Source organism: Lates calcarifer, linkage group LG1 (genome assembly GCF_001640805.2).
Source record: "Lates calcarifer isolate ASB-BC8 linkage group LG1, TLL_Latcal_v3, whole genome shotgun sequence".
In the NCBI taxonomy this organism is placed as follows: domain Eukaryota; kingdom Metazoa; phylum Chordata; class Actinopteri; family Centropomidae; genus Lates; species Lates calcarifer.
In genome coordinates this window covers 25,153,470-25,168,451 of record NC_066833.1, presented here as the reverse complement: position 1 = coordinate 25,168,451, position 14,982 = coordinate 25,153,470, and the positions used below count along the sequence as shown (strand labels likewise).

Below are 14,982 nucleotides of genomic sequence, written 5' to 3'. Positions count from 1 at the left end.
AGCCAGGTTTTAAGAGATATAGAGTAATTTATCATTGAATCATCCTGGGCATGTTGAGTCAATACAGTATCAGAGGAACACAGCAGTGGTTTGTTGATGAACTGATTTCTTTCAGCTCTGTGGGAAGAAGAGAGTCTCATGATGCAGTGCGGGCATGCATATCAATGCCCTGTCCAGGAATGTCCCTGAATGAGATACAAGGACATCCTGAGATCACTGGGGACCCAAAGGTAAATTCAATCATTACTCAATATAAGGTGGCCAGTTAATTTACAAAAATGCCTATATAGAAAGATGTGTACTCCCTGTTTTTATACAGGATGTTTGTTAATATGACATCATGCAAATTGCACTGGCACCTTAAAAATCAAAAAGAAAGAAAGACAGAAAGAAAATAGGTTAGAGATACACTCTAGACAATTAAGGAGCATTCAGGATGGAATCAGCCCTGCATTAAGACTATGCAAAAGGCTACATTGGTGGAGGCATTGTTTCAGGTACCAATATACATAATATACAATATAAAAAGTCCAGTTTGAGTAAGAGCGTGGTACAATTAAAGACTTCTCAGACTCCAAAACACTACAGCAGTTTGTGATTTTTAACTGTCCTGATCACAGGGGCTGTGTTTTCTCACATAAGCCTAAAACTGGATACAGCCTTATAGAAAATGAGAATCATAATGTGATTCTCAAGTGTTTAAACAAGTGAGATGTACTTTAGGGTAATTTCACCAACTGTCCCTTAAACCCTGTTACATACCATTTCATCATCCTTCATTACTAACTCTAATTCTAAGACCTTTAAATTTATCATTGTGTGCATAATCTTATCCATTGGAGTCCATTTATTCCTCCAAAGAATGTATGAGTAATTCAACAAGTGAGCACTTTTGAGTTTTCACAAGTATGTGGAATCTAGTGAGAGTGTATTTTTCATTGACAGCCACACTATGTTTTTGTTGTAGTTTGAATATGTGATTATTATTTAAAGTTCAAAAACTGTGAAACGGTGTATACAAATGTCTGCATGGAGGAATGCTTGTAGAAGACATGAGATCCCTCTTCCTCCTAAACTCTTAGAAGCATGTCAACGATATTTTAGTACATGCATCAGACAAAAAAAAGGGATGCTGGTGACATGATGTTGATGGAAAGTCCAGAAGAAAATGTGAGGAGAGGCAAAAGCACACAACCACAGTACTTTTGCATTACAGTTTTGCATTGCATTTGCATTGACTTTGACATTGTTAAGGATTGTCATTGTCAGCCAGAGCCACACAAAGATTACCACCCACAATAGGATAAGAGACAATAGATAAAAGCCAAAACCAAACACTGACATTGAACATGTATGAGGATGAAAGAGAATGTATTTAACTTTTTTTGTCCTTGCACCAAAACACAAAGATGCAGATGATGAGCCGGAGAGCTGATGGTGAAAATGGATCTACTGTGAAGATCCCCAACCAGGATGCAGTAATAGGTCAGATTTTTCTATTCTCTGTTGTGTTGGATTGTTTATATTTGCTTAGAGCAACTGCAAATAGTAAGTAATGGATGCCTCTTGAACATCTTGGTACCTGACAAATAAAACTTAGCTAACTTAATAGCAATGTTAGATGTGTCTATTTAAGCATTTTAGCCCCAAGGTTTTATCTGTCTTTACAGTTTGCAGACAGAAGTGAAGACCAAATATGACAAATATGTGTAAGTTATAAACATGATGAATATGCTATGAGCAGCAAATGAACATGCTAAATGCCTTATTTTGTCAGTGTGTGCTTTTTTCCTCCATTTTTATGTTCATTTTATTTGTTCTATTTGTGCATTGTTTGATTGGCAATTTGAATTAGGGAAAATAGGAACCATTTCATCACGGTTGTATGTCATTCAGAGTTTGCTCTTTAATGTAGATATTGTATGTATAGTAGGTGTGACTGCTCATCTTCATAGATCCATGCACTGAAAATTTGCATGCACAGGCTCATCCAATCAGGATGAACATATTCATCCATAAGGAGCCCAAGCTCCATCCTAAGCAAGCTTAGGGGAAGTAGTGGACCCATAATGAATTTGCTTTAACTGTTTTTGCGTGGACCACTCTACTGAAGGAAACCAAGATTGACTGGATTGTGTTGTGGTATGATTGTAATATTGAGGTGGACTGAGGATGGAACTGTCCTGAGTAGAGTGCTGTGTGGGTCTGAAATTTTAACCATCGTTTCAAAATGTTAAATCACTTTGGGCCAAGTGGCACACAAGTGGACAAACAGTGCTGCTGTTACAGATAGTAGCAAAGAGCAGTGTAAATTTCTGAAGCATTTTTATGGAGGATGGCAATGTCGGTCTCTCTGTCAATCCATTGGGCAGGCGGGCAACCACTTTGGTCCAGATTGAAATATTTTAATGACAATTAGATGGATTTTATAAAGCTATTCATCACATGTAGAGGATGAGTCCTACTGACTTTGCTGATCCCCCAGTGTTTACTAGTGACAACAGCAGGTCAAGATTTTTATTCATTGAGTGAAACATTTCAACTGTCTCAACCGCCACTAGGTGGACTGGCACCAAAGTTTGCTGCCCAGAGGATCTAATCTAATGATACCGGTGATCCCTTGACTTTTCAGGAAGGTTGATATTTTTGTTTTTTCCCAAAGTTTGGTACACACATTCATGACTACCAAAGAATTAATTGCAGTAACTTAGACTCTTAGACTGTAGCCACAGCTGTCCTTTGTGTTTAGTGACTTATCAAATGTTAGCATGCTAACATGCCAAACTTAGGTGGTAGGACCACACTGTACATAAGCGCAGCCTAACAGCTGCTAGCATGGCTTACTTTGGGGTATTTTTTGCCTTTATTTGACAGTCTGTCTAGAAATACAAAACATGGTGAGAGGTCTGCTACATTGTAACCATTACAGCGTGACTGGGATTCCATAGACTCTTCTTTTTGTATATTCCTTCAAATAAAGTCATGTTACGACCCTCTGAAGGAATTAATTAATAAAACAGATCAATACAAAAAAATTATTCATTTTTATGGACAGTATTTTCTATATAGTGCAAAATTACAGCAACCAAGAGTGTATTCAAAATTGCTCTATTTTTTGGCACCAGCTCATTTTTAATTGGGTCTAAAGCTCTGGACCACAGAGTATCCTGAATATGTCAAAACACTCAAGCTCTATTGGGCTTGGGGCAACTTGCCATTCAATGACACTTTGGTACAGATGTGATCTCTCTTGCTTGCTCACTCCAACCACACGCATAAGCATTTTGCCAGTCACTACCTAGTTAAAGCAAGGAGTAGCAATCTAGTTAAAATAAGAGATAGACAGAGAGCAGGCAAGTAAAGGGGTGAAACTAGACACAAAGTAAAACTTTATTTGGTTCTTATTCCGTTGCAGTTACTTATTAAATAAAAAATAGCAGCATATAACCTATCCACATTGCTCAGGTAGAGGACTGGTGATAGACCCTGCTGAAATTTCCATTGGCCAGAGTGACACCATCGGCAAAGTGCTGCAAATATCAAGCATGCTTTGATATGGACGGACACGTGCCCTCAGGGGTTAATCACCTCATTAAATTTCAGCACTGCACCAGCTAAGCACACTCATCCAAGCCACAACTGAGTGAATTAACTTTGCCTTCAGCTGTGAGCTGAATTCTTCCATCCACACATAAACGTGTTGGTCCTTATATAATGTTGACAGAGTAGTTTTCAATTTTTAAAATAAAACAGGACAAACAAAAATAAGTGCAAACTAATAATAAAATGTCTGTGTTTTAACAATATACCCAGAAGCTGCATTTGAACTTCTTTTTGGCTGCAGATGTACTCTTCAATCTTCAGTCTTTGATGTCACTTTAAAGGCCAACTGAATTTAAACTGCATGTCCTTACTTCTTCTACAGTATACAGATCTCCTTTGGATATGTCATGTGTTCTCCTTTGATAAAAAAAAAAAAAGTCTGTTTCAGCAAGCAATAGATCTAGATCTTGATCCTAGTATAGACTGATGGGGACACTGGCTTAAAAGGAGACAACAGCAGTGTCACAACACAAAAAGGGCTACAGATGTTAAACTACAACCTGTGCTATATTTCTTTATTGACTTTTAAAGAGATAATAAACAAAATCTACATAAACAAAATGAATACTATATGAACATGAAGACCTTTCAAACACAAAATAGGGAAACCACTGCATACATTCACAGACAATGGGAGATTGAGGATTACAAAGGTATGTCCTATACATATTTGTACAAAGTCCGGTCTGAAAGTTGGTAAATAATCCATTTTGTTTAGTTCTTAAGTTGAAAGTGATTCTCTTCATTGCATATATGAGGGGGCTTCAAAAAATTTGTGGAAAAACTACATAGCTTAAAGTCATATGCAGGGATTTAGATCTCAATGCACCTGTACGTTCTCGTACTAACGTGTCATAACATGTTCTGACATGAACCCTTAAATGCATGTTGCGACACAAAAATAATCATAACTTAAGCAGTTTTTTCCACCTGTCCTTTTTTCACAAACTTTTTGAAGCCCCCTCGATATGTTGTACACTAAGGCAACTTCAAAGCCACCAATAGTATTCTCAACAAATAATTACCCTTCCTCCCCCACTAACTTTAACCAGTTCAAAAACTAATTTTGGCTTTAAAGACTGTTGCCACAATGTTGTTTGCATTAGCTTTCAGGTGAATGTCTCTTATCTACAAGCATGGACACATTTTGTGTCAGACCATGGCTCAATGAGAGCGCTACCAAGCAAAGTACACTGTTGACAATTTGCATGCCAGTTAGCTAATTAGTCAACTGTAGCACAGCGAGCAGCTCTGGTGTTCTGGTCATGTCAACACTGGTAAGTTAGGTTTTTAAATGATGCATTCTTTATTTTTAACACTGCTAGCAAATGCTATTGGTCCATGTATTGGACACTATTACCAATGCTAATTTGTTCACATTATGTCTCCACCTCCCAGCTCAGCTGACTTGGACTTGTATCTTGTTCGAAAGTCACTTTGTCAATGATTTTTGACTACAAATAGGGCAGACATTTGTGATTTTAGATTAACTTTAACAAGTAATGTGTTTTCTAGTGTAACCATGATGATAAAGGTCAGATATGAGACATATCCATGAATACGGTCAAACAACCTACAGTACATGGTTGTTTACGTAGGAGGACTTGCTGCAAATACAACATATTATTTCCATACACATACAATGCTTTTTTTTTTTTTTAAATATTACTGCAGTATTGTCTTTTGACATTCAGGAGTTATTGATTGAGCTTGATACAACAGAGGGGAGATATGAGGAACTCAACAACCCCAATGTCTATGTTAAAGGCTTGTTGAGACCAATCAATTGTCAGCCTCTGTGATTCTGCCTTTCCAGGGGAGATTGTGTCACAGTAGTTCTTGTTAACTTCCACCTAAAGACCAAACCAATCAATAATGACTTTGTCCATGTCTCATCAATTAAATATTTGTTCTTGTTTACAGCAATCTGCAATTGATAACTGTCATGGATGTTAGTAAGGCTGCCAGTCTGAAGCCATAAGCCATTCTCTAAATAAAGCTACTGAGATGTTTTTGATGTTGGATAGAAGGAAATTTGCACCTAATTATTGATATAATACAAATAGTTTGTATCCTGTTTATAACTGAACTATACATAAAACTGCAACTATTATACTACAAAAAATGTCAACTTAATTTGTAATACTTTTACCCTTACCATATCCACATTTTCATATTTTTATAATGTGACAAATGTGAAGAACTCAATTAATATGAGCACTCTAGCATAAAAATGAAATGAGAAAAAAGTGAAGAAAAATTAGATTGAGGGGCGTATAGTCTCATGTGTGCAGGCCTTAATTAATAAAGGGGAAGCAGCTGTTGCCTTTGCTCTTGTGTGTGATTGCCTACAGGTTTATGCTACAGGCTACATATTAAAAGAAACGTACATGACAAGAACAGCTGACACAAACAATGATATAAACACTGCATATTTGAAATGTACAAAGCTTCAACTTCAAGGTTTATATGTATATGTGATCTAATGTATAAATCTGGAGGCATGGTGTCAGACTTTTGATTGGGCAATGCAAATTCTACATTTTAAAGTTGAGAACACACAACACATTACTGGGTCTGTCTGATAGGATTTATATATTGCAAACAAAATACACACATTTGCGGTGTATTTGAATTTCATTTCATATACCATTACTTGCATTTCATATTCCCAGTGTGATCAGTGCATGTCACACACCCATTAAACAACATCTGTAATACAAAGCAGTGGTTCAAGTGGGCTTGATTTGCATTGGCTGAGTCATTCTCTGTGGCAGAGTGCTATGGTGTAATTAGCGAAAAAATCATTACCCTGCTTCACACTTGTATGTAATTAGATTGTACTGAACCACAATTTTTCAACTTGGCTTTTAAGAGGAAGTCATTGCCAAGTTAAAGAGTGAGTGAAAAATAAAAACAACAAAAAAAACAGACTAACCATCTGTTGCGTGTCTGCATCTAAATGACCAAAGCACAACACCAGGATCAACTGCTTCAAAGCTCAAACAAGCAGTAAGGATAATGTGGAGGAAATTGCAAGGAGGCATGCGGTAAACAATCATATGACACTACAGAGAAGATCCATTATTACTGATCAGTGAAGGATCTTTCACTGATTCCCCAGTTATTATTTCAGAGACACTGATGCACGCTTACAATACAGTGGATGTAAAATAATAAAAAAAGATTAAAGGTTTCTTTAGCACCACTTCAACCATGGTTACCCTGTTTTTTCATTCATGTTGTGCTCCCTTTCTTTCCCTCTACCCTGAACCACTTCAACTGTTCTCCTTGTGCCGCAGGCTCCGGCTGCAAGATGCGAACATTGGACAGTGGCATCGGAACCATCCCCCTTCCTGAATCCTGTTCCTTCTTCTCCTCCATCCTGCACCTCCTCCCTAAATCCTCATCAACCCCAGAACAGTCCCTCAGTCCTCCCAGTGTCCCCGGTTCCTCCAGCGAGGACGTGTCTCCTTCCCCATTACCCCGGTGGAGGATACCCTCCAGCTTTAAGGACAGCAGCCATGCAGGGGTGCCAAACTCCCTGTCCGACTCCTCCATGACCCATATCCAGTCAGTGCCTTTCCCTACTGTGGCCTTCCTCCAGCCCATCCAACCCCAGTCTGAACCCATTGTGACCTCTGCCAGTGTGTGTGATACCCAGAGCAGGCTACCCAGAGCGCCACAAGGTATGGTAAAGCCACAAAAGCTCCAGTAAGAGGCATGACCTTTGGACTTCAGCAGTAATGATGATGCCAGTAGGGTTTTCTCCTTTTAGTGTTGTAGATTCATGCAAGAACTCTTTGTGCTTGTTTCCTAAACCTTTCTTACTTTTTTCTGTGCATTTTGCTCATATGTGTGGTCCAAGTTGGATTCAGCAAGATCTCTTAACTACACAAACATGGTACATGTTACAAACTGCTAGTTCCGACTTAATGAATGCCATCTCTATGTCTGTGCGTTTGTTAGGTCATTAACATATTCAGTATCCCTAAATTGATAATTTATGCTATCTGTTTCGCTACATTAGTGACCAAGTTTCATTCACAAAAATGTTATCCAAGAGTAACAAGAACCACATTGCAGCACTTGAAGCAGAGAAAAACTTAAAACAAACCACAGGTATGGACCACTCATGAATTTTGTTCATGCCTAAGAGATAATTCTGATAATAATAATTCTAATATAATATGTATATATATATATATATAATTCTTCCTCTGAAAGCATTTCAGAACTGAAGGGGAGAGGTGAAACATCTTCAAGTATATACAACCAAGTTCAGGATTAAACTTTTCTTGGATAACATTTCTGAATGTGACAAATTCTCTTCAATAACGTGTATGTAGCACTTAAAAATAAATCTGAGGCCCATTGTGTTGTGACATTGTTAAATTTTATTATGTGGCAATTTGTAATCTGTTGCTAATATGTGATACCCATGATACATCTGGATTGGTACTTTTTGTGGCCACAGTTGTATTTTGTGTAGCTGTGGTTGGGAAACTGCATTATATTGGGGATGTATCTCACTGACTGGACAAGCTCCAAATTATGAGCTGAAATAAGCATTATATCAATTAATTAATACACTGAGGTACCTTGTTTCTGTTTAGTTTAGATTTTTGTCATTTGAGGTAGGGTTTCTACTTTTAAAATAACTCTGAAGGTGGATTTTTCTAACATTTTGAAAGAAAAGTTCAGACAGAAAAGAGATATTGATGTATCAGCCACAATAAAGAACAGGCTTCATCCTTGCCATCTACTCTCAGTTCCAAAAAAAAACATATCTGTCAAAAATCTTGCTTAGTCATTAGTCATCCGTCCATTCGAAGGAGCACTTTAAGGAGATTGAGAAGGCACATTCTCATATGAGGATATACAGTTCATGAGCTCTGCTCCTGTCATATTTTCCTCATGTTTTAATTTCAAATTGGAATCAATGACAAATTCTATTTATAACATACAGATAATAGATTCCTGAAAGCAGCAGTGATCGTGATGTGTTATTACAACAAGAACCTTTATCACTGCACTGATAGCACTCATTTAGGAAGACACACAGTAGGCATGACCTGATCAGTATGCTAATCACACAGCATGTGCCAAAGAAAAACACAAATTTTCACTGTCAAGAGGAAATTGATGTTTTTGTGTGTGTCATGTGTTTCAGAGTCATGTGTTTCAGAGTTTTTTAGCAGACAAATAATACGTATTTTCATCTGCAGTTTCAAAAGCACGGTTATGGGAGAAGTACATATGTACACTACCATTCTTACTCGGAAGTGCATTTGGCATCACAAGTCATGTTGTGACTGTAACAGAAAAAGAAATCTGATGTTTTTTTTTATTTGTACAGCCTGAAAGGTTTGAGAACTGAAACTATTCTATGTACTACTCCATAGCAACACATTGATCCTTTGCTAAGTCCTGTAACCCTGTAAAAGATGTTGAAATATGACATGTAAGTAAACTACATGTCTAGGGCAAAAACTTAGCATCCTCACCAGGTAATGATGGAAGATATGGGAATATAGACAGAGCATTGCAGTTTGGAGCTGTGCATCCCTAATGTTAGACTGGTTCTATTTTTCCCTATTTGATCATAACCTTATTTGGCCACTTAGCTTTCATATTTGGATATGTAAAACAGGGGTTACATTTATGCTTTATTTGCACTTTCACTTTTAATATTACAAGAGAAAAACCTTCTGGGATGAGAGCTAAGCAGTGTGTTTGGCCAGTGTAGCTATCTCGGATAAAGATTTTAGCTGGGGTCGCTGGAGTGTGAACTTTCCCAAATACAACAGAGCAGAGCAGCTAACATTAGCCTACACTAGCCACACCACATGAAATGGTCCTTGGCTTTGGAAGTAAATTATTTATTAGCTAGTAAGCTAGTTAGCCGGGCATGCTAACCATTGCGACTTGCGTTAGAGCACTCAGTTTAATACACTCCTTACATTTTTTTTTTTTTTTTTTTTTTTTTTTTTTGGAAGGGCTAAATTAAAGGCACAACCCTCCAAACCTTTCACATGCCTTACTATATACACATTGCTTCAACATAGGGGTAAGGGGATAGGTTTAGCTAATGGTCATACATATTTCACTGAGTTGTTGGATTACTTTGGAAAAGAGTTCTGACACTGAAACCTTTCCCAACCCACAGACAGTTCAGATTGCTAACCTTGCATCAGACAGAATAGTTTTGTGGTGAAATGCATATTTGAATATTTGTCTCTCAAAGGACTTCCCTTCTGACAGTGAAGACTTTTGGCTGTTTGATTTAAGCCGCCTAAACTGTCACTCCATATCTGTAAAACTAAACCCTGGCTTTATTTGCACAGCACTTTAGTTGAGGTGGTTTTCAGAATTATAAATTTGTCCTCTTTTCCAGATGTCAGCTGCTGCTTCTTTATTGTCACTCACATCTCCTGCCACTTTGAATTCAGAGTGATAATCTTGCTCTCTTTGAAGATGTCAGATGTCAGTCTGTCAGTGTCAGCTGTCCTCCTAAGTCCACATTCGACTCCTCTTCTTGACAGGAGAGAGAATTAAGTCTGACTGCTGAGAAAACTTCTGAAATGAGTTTCATTGTGTGTTTTTTCCAGGTGGAATGGAACCAAAGAAGTTGACCTACATCAAATCGAAAACACGAGCCACTGCGAGCCAACAGAAAGAACAGACAAGACTTCAGCTTGCCAACTGTAAGACATAATGGAACTGATTTACTGAAGTGACACATTTGGGAAAACTATTGGCCATGTCATATTCTGAGCCCACTTATCATCAACCACAGTTGATGTTCACATTTTCATTCTCTGACTTTATTATTCAGTGTTAAAACACACACATAAACACACACACACACACACACACAAATAAATTACTGGAACTATTTTTAAGATTATCACCTCTGAAAGTCAAAATGACCCTTTTATCTACTAAATGGCTAAATTAGTTCACAAAGGTCTTATTCTAATATTTAATAGATAATTTTCTCCAGTTCTGAATAATATAAGAGAATACTATATTCAAATTCTTATCTTAAAACCTCTCCAGATGCCAGATGCTAAGGTCAAAAGACTCATAGTTTCTTCCTATCAGTTAGACACCACTGATTCGTTTTTGGGTCTTGTTCTGTTTTTTGACACACTGATTAATTCTTTTGGCAAATGTGAAGAAAGTTTCATAATCTTTCTGCAGTTCTTTTTTTTTTTTTTTTTTTTTTTTGCTGAAGATTAAGATAAATGTAGAATCTGCTTCCAATAGCCCTGTCAAACATGTTCAGACTTTGCCTTTCACCGCTGTCACTGCAGCTGGTAGGCACAAAGGTGAAGAAAAGTGCAACAATTTAACTTTTATTCACGTTGTAAAAAGCAGTTTGCCCCAGAACTGCACTTAAAATGATATACTTAACTATAAAAACTAATTTCCATCCCCACTGAGCAAGAAAGCAAGCTTAATGGTGGTGACTAAACACATGACTGACGCAAGTTTCCCAAACATCATTTGCATCTTACTACAGTACATTAACGCTGGCATTTATAACAGGCATGTGTATGTGGTATGCCTGTGGATTAACAAAACTAGCCACAGGTTTGAGCCTGCACGCAGCTCCCATGACACACACGCTCAAAATGCTGTCTTCCTTTGCCTGTGGATTTCATCAATAGCTTATTCAAGTATTTAATACATACAAATATTTAATCATCTGTACAACCTTCACACAGAACTTTAACTTAGACTGCAGTAAAGCAATGTAACTTTATATCAACATGCAGGGAAGGAGGTTTCTGTGAATATCATCTCGGCCCAGCGCAATCAAATCATAGTCTCTTTCAATTTGCATTTAAACCAAGTTGCTCCAATGAGTGAAACATGCAAAATTATTTTCAGCATCACTTTATTACCATAAAATCATCATAAACTGTAATTTCAGTAGAAAGAGCTTACTTGTGCTTCTATAAAACTGCTTGTGTGTGTGTGTGTGTGTGTGTGTGTGTGTGTGTGTGTGTGTGTGTGTAAGGAACTGGAACTAGGAACTATATTGCAATATGTGTTTTAACCTTTAAACACAAACTGAAATTCTCTATTGAGCATCTCCTAACCAGAGAAACCCTGGTATGTGTGTAATTATGAATTACCTTCAACCCCATTTTCTAAATGTTGTGTTATATAAACCATTTGTATGAGTATGTTATGTTTCTTTAACTGGCAGATTTTTCATTTACATGTGCCACAGCATCTCACTCTGCTCTACACCTTCCATTTCAGAATTTCTGAAGCTGAAGTCAACCTGAAGCAAGGAATTGAGCTATCAGTTGGATTTATCACTCTGTATCACTCACATGGATGATCCACAGTTTGGATACTGTGGATACTGTGAGCATGAAATGCTCAGAACTGGACTGAAAGTTATCTTGGCATGGTAGGCTTCCACCTGTGCTCGGTACGGTATTGAAATACTCAGTAGCCTTTCAGGTGTTGTCGTGAACCCTCTGGCAGCCATTTAGAGGTCTGCAGCTCACTGGCATAAGCTGTGAGTACCTGATTCAGTTTCTAAATGTACAACTGTGCTGGATCATTAGAGTTACATAGACATGATTAATTCCTCTGCTGTTTTCTTCTCCTCTGAGAACAAAATATTTTATAAACAGTATTTTTTTTTTTGCTTGTTTCTTTTTGTTTTAATCACCTCTTCTAAACACATCTAAGTTGCACATAAGCTAACGTTAGCATCCACAGACATTAACCAGCTCAGTTAACTGCCCCTGTGTATGCAAATGAAAATGAAGTCTGATCAGAGAATTTGCATAACTGTAATTTACTAAATGAATCTACTGCACCCGTACACAACTGTCATTGTATATAACTTGAACAGTGTGTTACTGGAACATCAATGGTGTTGCAACCGTGTCACTTACAAATTATAACTAATTAGCCTTGTATGTTTTGGAAGAAGCATAATGGTACCTGCATGATGGAACTTTTTTGGAGTTAAGTGTAGGCATATTAAAATGCTAATCTATTGGCCATATTATTGATCTTGGCCACTAGGGGTCAGTAAAACTACAAAATACAATGATAGAAACTTACTCCCAACATACTATTGCCTAATAGAGCTGTTATGGCTAACATGTTGGCAAACAATTACCACCTTCTTATCCATATCAAAGAAGAATATTCTCTCTTTTTTGGTCTCCACCATCTCTGTGTCGGATCTTTGACTCGCTAGATGCTCGACTATGTGAATCAGCCACTTTGTAACTTAGTCTTTTGATGTCGGTAGTTGGTGCACAATGTCACAATTACACAAATACAATTATCTTACTGTACTGGTTGTATGACCATAAAAGTGAGCTAGAAGAAGCTAAAATGCTCTCTAAATCTGCAGATGTAGGTGTTAAATGTCTTTGATTTCAGCATCACCGCTTCCACATCGTAGCATCATTTGACAATATTTTCTTGTCAAAAATGTTAATTAATGCAGGTTTAAATATTCAAATAACTTTTCACAAACACAGCCAGTTTGTCACCAGACCTCCCTAATGGCACCAAATGTGGTCACTATTGGAGATTAGAGATGCAAATGCAAGACCTCTACTAAAATCCTACTGAACAAAGGTTATGTAGCTCATTTATTTCCTTTTTTCTATACAAGTGTGAGCATTTTAATAAATGTTTACATGAAGATCTAATTCTGCTGTTGATCTAATGAAGATCTACACAAAAATAATTATGTCATTATGAGTTTTTGAGTAAAGCATCTGATGGAACCTTATAATTTCTATGATCTCCTTCCTGAGAATACCTTATGTACAGCACTTACTACTGATTGCCATTCATGAGCTCTATGCCTGACTGAATAATGTGATTATTTAAAGTGTGCACTAACTTGGATTTTTTTTTTCTTTTTCTTTTTTCTTTTTACTGTCACAGTGTGAATATCAACTTGCATGCAACCACCCTCTGGCTTATTCTAACCACAAAATGCTTCATATGAATTTTATATCCATCATCATATCCATCAGTTTCTCCACAAGAGGTGAAACGTACTGACTGCAAAACTTGATGTGCACTGTTTGGTATTTACGAAATATCACACATAATCTGTCACTACTTTGTGAGAATCATCTATAGTGAAACTGACTTTTCACGCCTGCAGTTATTTTAAATAGTTGTCTCATTTATATAGTGAACATCTCCTCTAGAAATGAAACTCTTTACATGTGAATTGCATTGTTTTTTGTATTTTTTCCACAGTTATGACATCAGGACAAAGCAGTAAGTTTTGCATGTAACCTTAGTTATAAAACACCTAGTAGGCACATAGTGGACATTGTTGTGCTAGCTCAGGGAAAATACCATATATTGTCTCTGATAGATGCTGTGGAGTACAACCATTTCATTGCAACCAGTGAACACACCAGATTTCACTGTAATGGTTTAAGGATATTTACCTGTCCTCTTGTCTGTTTTTGTCTGTACATTTAACTGTAAGATATCGCACCATGGTTGCTCAGTTTCTCCCTTTATTCTGTATGCTGTGTCCTTTATAGTAATGTTTTTGGTGTCATGAATGCATCCTGACATATTTGACAGTCTTAGCCGCTTTGCAATGTCTCCCCCTCCCACCTTTGTCAGCTCCCTGCCTTTCATGTGTAGATATTTGCCAAAATGCATATTGCCAAACACTGCTCTGAGCTTATCACATATACAGAAAATGAATGCAACTAAATCTACATATCAGACTTGTCATGGTGACTATAGCCATATTCTTTTGAAACACTAGAGACAGTTTACATGTGATGTAGAACTATAAAGCACTGTAACGTTGCACAAGACCATTAGTTGTGGCATCTTACTGTATTTACCTCTTCTTTGAATATTTGCTCACTTGCTACATGTATATGTGAGGTAATGTTTGTAAAATTGCAGTGGTGTTTATGCCAGTAGCAACACACAGGTCTATTACATGAAATATGTAGCGTACACAGGTGAAACAAGGTGTTAATGGATCAGGGAACAGATTGGCTGTACTGATACGGGTAGATGGAGCATGGTGTCTGTGTTTTTAAAATGGCTCACATAATGAAGAGCGTCACTCTCACAAGAGTATTGTATTTTTCTAACATTTACTCTAATGCCCTGTATTTGTACTCAGCACTGAAGAGTGTAATTTACCATTTATTGCACATATTGTTACTCACTATTACAGTAAATCTCCTTCTAAATGTTTTTTTTTTTCAGAACCCAATAATATCATTGATGTTCTTGTGTGACAGTCACCTTAGCAGTACAAATTGAGAATTGTATATTACTGATATTCTTTGTTTTATGTCAAAGAAGAAAAAATAAACTATTTCAATACTTATA

The 14,982-nt window shown here is 37.1% G+C and overlaps 1 protein-coding gene across 4 annotated transcripts in view; it reads left to right on the top strand.

Moving 5' to 3' along the window:
• LOC108897201 (nck-associated protein 5) overlaps positions 1–14,982 on the top strand; it is a 64,057-nt gene extending 49,075 nt beyond the window's left edge. For 2 of the 4 annotated variants that reach the window (XM_051072803.1, XM_018696692.2), the window contains 5 exons: positions 116–230; positions 1,410–1,485; positions 6,906–7,292; positions 10,215–10,310; positions 11,881–13,183. In XM_051072803.1, the coding sequence (XP_050928760.1) occupies positions 116–230; positions 1,410–1,485; positions 6,906–7,292; positions 10,215–10,310; positions 11,881–11,882 (676 nt within the window). In that variant the 3' untranslated portion in view covers positions 11,883–13,183. Of the gene's footprint in view, positions 1–115; positions 231–1,409; positions 1,486–1,670; positions 1,710–6,905; positions 7,293–10,214; positions 10,311–11,880; positions 13,184–13,545 lie in introns of those variants that run through there. The other 2 variants (XR_007813852.1, XM_051072811.1) reach the window with 2 other exon arrangements.